The sequence below is a fragment of the Hyaena hyaena genome, unplaced genomic scaffold, assembly GCF_003009895.1.
Source record: "Hyaena hyaena isolate Hyena2069 unplaced genomic scaffold, ASM300989v1 scaffold_2477, whole genome shotgun sequence".
NCBI lineage: Eukaryota > Metazoa > Chordata > Mammalia > Carnivora > Hyaenidae > Hyaena > Hyaena hyaena.
Window position 1 is genome coordinate 25248 of NW_024083110.1, and position 8439 is coordinate 33686.

General features: G+C 35.7%; 1 protein-coding gene across 1 annotated transcript in view; it reads left to right on the forward strand.

The window, feature by feature from the left end:
* The window catches only part of LOC120227544 (apomucin-like), a 31886-nt gene extending 25169 nt beyond the window's left edge, over window positions 1-6717 (forward strand). The window contains exons 36-42 of the mRNA XM_039225640.1: window positions 1244-1275; window positions 1364-1526; window positions 1880-1917; window positions 3756-3866; window positions 4888-4927; window positions 5587-5695; window positions 6356-6717. Coding sequence (XP_039081571.1) covers window positions 1244-1275; window positions 1364-1526; window positions 1880-1917; window positions 3756-3866; window positions 4888-4927; window positions 5587-5695; window positions 6356-6539 — 677 coding nt within the window. The 3' untranslated portion in view covers window positions 6540-6717. The remainder of the gene's footprint in view (window positions 1-1243; window positions 1276-1363; window positions 1527-1879; window positions 1918-3755; window positions 3867-4887; window positions 4928-5586; window positions 5696-6355) is intronic.
* The last annotated feature ends 1722 nt before the right edge of the window (window positions 6718-8439 follow it).

The window sequence follows — 8439 nt, forward strand, 5'->3', positions numbered from 1 at the left end:
GTACAGTTTGGAGGAATTTTTAGGTATTAGAATTTGAGAATTGGAATTTGAGAGCAACATGTAGGCTAGCCCAGGGCATGTAAATGAGAGAAGTGAGACTAAATTGAGAAGGTAGATCGGAGCCACATAGTGGCAGACCTCAAGAGCGAGAATGCTAAAATTAAGTATTTATTTTACAAGTCTATTAGGAGCCATCCACAGTCTTTAGCCAAAGCAAAGATGAGATGAAAATTAGGCTTTAGAAAAACTATTCTATCTGTGGTATAGAGAATTGATTGGATCAGGGGGGAATCCGAGTCAGAGTTACCCCTGGAAAAGCCCAAGTATGCTAGATTAAAGATAACAACGTCCTGGAGTTGTATTGTAGCAAGTACAACCAGGAAAGAAAGGGATTGAAGTAAAGATGAAGATACAGGATTTTGTAGTCAATTGGATGCCAAGTGATGATATGGAAGGAATCAAAATGACTTAAAGTTTTAAGCTAAATAATTGAAAGAATAGTTTGGTTCTCAATAGAAAGAAGCCAGTTTAGATGAGAAACTGGCTTTAGGGCCAAGATGATATACTCTGTTAGTGCCTATTGAGTTTGAGGGTCTTATAGACCAGCTGCAATGCTGTTTATTAGGCCAAGGGAAACCTGGGTCCATAGTCTACAAGAGCTGTCTGGACTGGAGCTGCAAGTTTGAGAGTCATCCACTTGACATTACAGTGGATACTGGAGATAGAAGAAAGTATCAGGAAAGGACAGAGACAATGAGAGGGAAGAAAAAGAATTGCTAATAAAAGGAATTTCAGAGTGGTGAACTTGAAGGAAAGAGAACATGTCCAAGAAGGTGAGAGTTAAAAATGTCAGCAGTTGTAGGGAACTTGAAAAACTGACAAAGGGCCTTAGGGACTGGTAACTACAAAGTCTTGGTGACTCATAGTTATGGCAGCAGAGGTTAGACTGTAAAACAGTAACTAAAACAGTAGTCATAAGATTTATTGACCACTGCCAGCAGAAATTAGTAATTAACCTATGTTGGGATTGTAAAATAGGAAATATCTATACTCATTAGAGACAGTTTGCTCAAAATAGGTGGATGTGATTTACCCACCTGAAGGCACCATACAATTCTCCATAATTCTGTGTTTCTGAAACCCTAGTTCCAATTATAGTACTGGCCACCTGGTGGTTATCTACATATAACAGATGGTTCTATTTTGCCAAATTTAATTAGCATTTATCATCTCATGTTCACAGTTTGTCATGGTCCTCTGGGAGAAGAGAAATCTGTAAGTACACACTTTTTCTCTACTTTAATCCAAATTTGCTGTCATTCCTGTATCTGAATAGAAGTCCGAACTTGGTTTGTGTCTGCAGCCTGGAGACATATGGACTGCCAATTGCCACAAATGCACCTGTACTGCTGCAAAGGCTGTAGACTGTAAACCCAAGGAGTGCCCTTCTGCACCCACATGCAAAACTGGAGAGAGGCTTGTAAAGTTCAAAGCTAATGACACCTGCTGTGAAATTGGATACTGTGGTGTGTATTCACAATACATTATTTGAATTGAATAGTTGTTTACTTATTCACATATTGAGGAGATATTTATTGAGCTTCTACTATGTGTCAAACTCTATGCTAGATGAGTGTGATAAATAAAACAGAATGGTACTTGATCTCTTGAAGCTCACTATCTTTGGAGTGGGGGAAACCCATAATTAATAATTATGAATATAATGAATTTATTAAAGGGAGATGGTGGTGTGGGAAGAAACATTTAATTGGTTGATAAATATGATTCCATATACAATTTCTGGTTTACAACAGAAATTTCTAACAGAAACAGAATTATAATGTTTATTTTAGAATAAAATAATATATTTATTTTTCAGAACCAAGAACATGCTTATTTAACAATACTGAGTATGAGGTAAGACTGTTTTTACTTTAAAATATTTTTATTTATATAATTATGAATAAATGCAGGCTCTTTCAGTTTATAATATGGAAGAATCATAGGTACTGGTGGAGCAGATCTCTTCATTTTTTTTCCTATATTCACTTCAAAAGGAGCATCAAATGTAACACTCAGCATGACTCGCTTCAAAAGGGGAAAATATACTTGATCATTAACTACCTAACTTCTGAATAAAATTTCCCAGGGGTCTGACCAGATGGAAAAGGCGCAGTCTGTGACATTCAAATCAATGAACAGAGTTAAACTGTAATTATAACCAGAAAGATCAGATGGCCAACCTGTCAGAGATCAAATGAAAAACCCCCAAAGACTGGAACCCCATTATGTGAATATAACAATACGTATATTCAGGGCTAGATTTTGACAAGTGATTTGGCATTTTGGAAAGTAATTTAACTTTTTAAAAAAGGTACCAGGAAGCCATAAAACCTAGATGGTTCTCAAATTGATAATCCTTTTGAGCTGGTGATACTAAATAGTAAGAGTCTAACATAAATCTATGCGGTATGTTAAGAAATATATAAAACAAAGTTGATGAGTGTTTTATTTATCATGTTCAAATATCTGTCTGGGGTTTCTTAATTTTTGGTTTCAAAAGGTAATGTGATTTGAGAATCTTGTAGTTTTTTAAAATTGATTAATTAATTTCAAATGTTTATTTAGTTTGAAAATGAGACAGTGTGAGCAGGGGGAGGGGCAGAGAGAGAGGCAAGAAAGAATACCAAACAAGCTCTGTGCCATCAGCATGGAGCCTGATAATGGGGCTTGATCTCATGAACCATGAGATCATGACCAGAGCCAAAATCAAGATCAGATGCTTAACCTATTGAGCCACCTAGGCACCCCAGTTTATTTATTTTTATTTTGAGAGAGAGAGAGAGAGAGACAGAGACAGAGAGAGAGAGACTGAAATGGGAAAAGGAGAGGGGCAGAAAGAGGGAGAGACAGAATCCCAAGCAGGCTCTGTGCTGCAGCACAGATCCGGAGCTTAAACTCACAAACCATGAGATGGTGACCTGAGCTGAGATCGAGAGTCAGATGCTTAACCAACTGAGCCACCTAGGCTCCCCATAGGGGGCACTAGTTTTTAACTAGCTAGTTTTTAAATATAAAGTATGAGGATGTTTAAAGAACAAAGGAAAAGATTTACCTTTTACATTTATATGTAAAATAGTTAAATAATTAAATTCTAGTTTATCAGAAAGTTCATTTTGTAGTTTGAAATAAATACAATTTCCCAAATTGGCATTTGAATTTTGAACATAAATTATTTTTTAAGCAACCCAGAGAACTTTACAAGTATAGGAACACAAGCAGAAGTAGATGTCTTGTGGGATGTATCATTTGTCATAATCATTTATCATTTGTAGTCATCTGATAAAACTGTTTTGTGCCATTTTTTTCTATGTAGATTACTTATTTTTCCCTCAAATTTAGAGCGTAGCAATTGGTTGATTGCCTGCTCGCCATAAAACAACCTTTCTTGAAAATATTTGAAAAATATAATACAGCGGCTGAGTAGGTGAATAGAATATGTGAATGAATTTTCACTTGAGGATTCAGAATCTTGACTCAGTCTGTGCTCTCAAGGAGGCGTATTGATGTATTCATGGAAGCAGACAGCTTTTATTTAATTCACTTTTCCTTAAATATTAATTATTTACCTCTGGAAATTCACTTAACAGTCTGAATTTGAATTATTATTATTTTTTTTTACAGATTTTTGTTTTCAGTCAACAAGAAACCCAGATGAATTAATCCTTTCTTCTTTCTCCCTCCCCGCCTCCCAGATTGGTGCTTCATTTGATGACCCCAGCAACCCCTGCGTCTCCTACTCCTGCCACAGCAGTGGGGTCATCGCAGCGGTCCAGGACTGCCCAAAGCAGAGCTGGTGTGCGGAAGTAAGTCATCTTCTCAGGCAGCCGTCAACAGCATCCACTTGTTATGTTAGATACAAACACAAGCTGTCTTCTTTCTCATTTGGAAAACTCTGCCTGGCCAACAGACATAAATTTCTTGTGGCTTCCATTCCAGATATGTTTCGCACCTTTTATTGCCAAGTATATTTTTCATATCAAAGTTATATTTGCAGGCTCTATGAAGCTTAATCTAGTGCTATTCTAGAGGAAGTAAGTTATTTTAGAAAGCTTTTTGCTACTTTTAACAAACCAGAAAAAAAAAAAAAAACGAAAACACACCAACTTTTTTTTTTTAAGGCTCATGGATTTGGGTTAATCACTTCCTAGAAAAATACAAAGTTTTCATAAAATTACAGATGAACATACTTTTCAGATCTTTCTTTGTGCCACAGTCTTCATTTTTACCACCCTCCTCCAATATGGTGAGGATTTTGTATTAATAAATGCTAAGTGTTAAGCTTAAGTCTTAATTAAATTAGTTAATAATAAGTGCTCACATTTTACAGTTCAAACTTACCTAATTTTTCTTTCTGAAGATACAAGTGATAATATAGCTTAAAGTTTGATTTCAGTACTCCAATGTTGGATTTAAACATTTACTGAGTTTTTACTTAGAAACATTGATAGGCTTGAGGTTATAATAATGTGTAAGGTAAAAATCCTTCCTGTAAGAAACGTATAGTGTCTAGTGCTAATACCAATATTAAAGCATTTTTCAATTAAAATAAGGGAGGATTAGTTTTTTACTTTTTTGCACGTTATTTTAAAGAAGAATTTATTTTAAATATTTTTCCCTTTATTCCCGTGGTTGAAAAATTTTAGTGTAAATATTCAGATTCACTTTCATTATTATGCTCTTTCACACATGCTTCCTGGATCTGAGATCTGCATGTGAATCTGTTCCATTTTCCCTTTGTAATTTGAGTAAGTTCAGTAATGTTATATTATTTATAAAATAATACTGATGTGTTTAAGTCTTTTTCTATTTCTCTTACCCCTACAGGAAGACAGAGTCTATGATTCAAACAAATGTTGCTATACGTGTAAGTAACATTAAGCGCCACATGTAGAGGAAATGTCAACTGTTAACAAAAATTTAGTGTTTCTTTAAAACAAAATGTCAGGTCATTAATAGAAAGTCTCCTGTATTTTTAACATAACAGGTAGTCAATCTAACCTATATGCAGAAACTAACAATTGATACATGTACATTATGTATTATACTTTTTCATGTTGGTTGAAACATTCTTCCCAGTAAAAACCAATGATGTTTACAAGGAAGAAATTTGATTTTCATGAAAAACTATAGTTTGCTCTCTAATATAAGCTCTCTAATATAAGATTCTGTTGTAAATTGATGCATTAGACAATAAGAATGGTCCACAATGAGAAATGGATGTCAGAAACAATCCACTCAGCTCCGTCTTCCCTTCCCCCTTTCTCTCCTCCCTTCTTCCTTCTTCCCTCCCTCCTCCTTCTCCTATGATAATAATGATAGCAATATTGAAAAGATAACATGTGTTAAAGATAGTTATTGAATACTAACCAGGTAACTTGTGCTGGGTACTGTGGTAGTTAATCCCTTCAACAACCCTGTGATGTATTTTTTGTTATGATTCTCCACTTAAGGTTCAGAAAACTGAGACTTAGCAATTGTTCATGTTAAACCTCATTTCTGATTCTGTTATTCATTTTGCTTTAGGTAATACCAATTGTAGATCTTCACTTGTGAATGTAACTGTTAAGTACAGTGGTTGCCAGAAAAGACTCGAGATGGCAAGATGTGTAGGGGAATGCAAGAACACTGTCAAGTGAGTGTTTTTGTGTACGGTGCACTAATTTTGTAAAATTGTAGAGGAAATTAAGCTTTTAAAAATTACAGGGAACATTTTTTATGTGAGAGCTAATGATCAAGACCTGATCAAACAAAGAGCTAAGATATTAAGATCTTAGAAATAAAATAAACATTTTCAATAGTAATGAATGGTTTAAAGTAGGCTTCTAAGTAACAAACCTACTACATTCATGACAAATGTATTTATTTTCATACAGTAATTACTGAGAGTACTTAAGCAAATACTCTTGGTTAAAAATGTGTTTTTAAACTGTCACTTGCATTTTAGACATAATATATATTGTTTTTCCTTCATGGACACTTTGCTGTGTAGATTAATATGTAATATTTGGTATGAAGTTGTATATTTAAAAATCTGCTTATATTTTTTCCATAATGCTCTAATTATGAGATTGTAAGTTTCTATATTGGATTTATTTCTTTTGGTCTTGCATACTAATTATCACTGACCCACATCAGAAGTTCATGGTGAAGGGGAAATGCAAAGTACAGGAAAAGAGTAAATTGGTTGGAAGGATTGCTAAATCACTTAGACAATTATAATTTGAGCATTGATGTCAATTTGTTTCAGAAGGTATCCCAAAAATATTTATTGCTGAATCTTCTTTTCCTTTAGGTACAATTATCATATCTTTCAGTTGACAAACTCTTGCCTTTGCTGCCAAGAAGATAAGTACGAATTCCGAGAAGTTTTTCTTGACTGTCCTAATGGCAGTACAATGCCTTACAGATACAGGCACACCACGGCATGTGCTTGCCTAGACATGTGCCACCAATCTGCATCCTCAACAGTCAGTTAACTCCAGTGTTACCTTTCCAGGTATAACAGGCCAGGTATTTATTTTACAAATGTACAAAAATGATCACTAAATAGAATAACTAAACATTTGTATCTCACTCAGAGTGTGAATTCTCATTCTGAGGTATTTTGTTCTCTTGTTGACTGGATCTGAAAAATAAATACAAGTTTTCAAGCAATTCGTGAGCATATGTTTTTATTGATAACAATAAGAATGGTACAACTCAAGGAGAAACTAAATCATATCATGGCTTTCCAATTCGCTTTTCTTCTACTCTTTATTTCACAAGGCCATTTTCCTGTTTCGTCCTTTCCCTTCACAGTCAAACTTATTGAAACTAAGTTTTTTTCCCTTCCCCCACTTTTCTATGCCAGTTGCATCACCCCTTTAATTCTGAGACAACTCTGCTTAGGACACCAGTGGCCTCAAAATTCTTTTTTTTTTCTTTCTTTTTAAGTTTTTTTGTTTTTTTTTTAATGCTTGTTTGTTTCTGAGAAAGTGAGAGACAGCATGAGTGGGGAAGAGACAGAGAAAGGGAGACACAGAATTTGAAGCAGGATCCAGACTCCTAGCTGTCAGCACAGATCCTGAGACAGGGCTTGAACTCATGAACCATAAGATCATGACCTGAGCTGAAGTCAGACACTTAACCAACTGAGCCAACTAGGTGCCCCATCACTCTTTACTCCTTGAAACATTTTTCTTGTTGTTTCTGTGACACCATTTTTAAAAAGAGTTTTATTTTTAAGTCCTCTCTCTACCCAATGTGGAGCTCGAACTCACAACGCTGACATCAAGAGTTGCATACTCCTCCTACTGAGCCATCCAGGTGCCCCACTGTGACATCATTTTTAATAGTGCTCCAACATTTGTGGAGCTCCCAAGGCTCTTGACTTTCCCTCACTTTTGCCAGTTCTTCAAATTTCAGATCTCCAAAGTTTCATCCTACTCCTCTTCTCATTTTATTCAAGCCCCTTGGATGATTTCATCAACACAAGTAGATGTGTTTATACACAGATGATTTCCAGTCTATGTCTCTTGCCTCCAGCTCTTCTCTGAATTACAGACACATTGATACAGCTCCGAATCCACACCTCTAGCTGGATGGTTTATAGATAGCACAAACTCAACAAGACTAAAACTGAACTGCCATTCCCCGTAGCCCAGTTCTATCCTTGTGCTTATATACCACTGAGGTAGTTAGCTAGAAAGAGAAGTTGAGTTTCCAAAATGTCATGACTATCATCTTCAGTACGTTCTACCACTTTGCTGCCCACACACATATCCTTTATCCTATACATATATTTCTAAATGTGCCTTGCACAACGTTTTTTAAATTATTTTTTAATCATTTTTAATGTTTATTTATGAAATAGAGAGACAGAGTATAAGCAGGGGAGGGGCAGACAGAGAGGGAGACACAGGATGTGAAGCAGGCTTCAGGCTCCAAACTGTCCACAAAGAGCCTGACGTGGGGCTTGAACTCTTGAACTGTGAGATCATGACCTGAGCCGAAGCCAGGCTTAGGTTAACCGACTGAGCCACCCACATGCCCCACAACATTACTTACGTTAATGAAACTGTGCAATTATTAACATTTCCCCAACCTAATTTACCATAAACCTTTTATGTACTACTCACCTTTCTATGTAACCTCGACTGATGGTACATTTAACCATCATTAAGTACTGTGCCCAATGGTAGGGAAAGAAAGTTGATATGTTAGTATATCATTGGTAGTATGTACCAACAAAAGATGAACAATAGCTAAACACAGGTGTATATTACAGGTGCCACATCTTATAGTTAGTCCCAAGGCTCTTGACTTTCCTTCATGTCTATCACTCATTCCAGCTATTTCTTCCTTTCAGTCTATCAGAGTTTGTCAGCTGGAAAAATT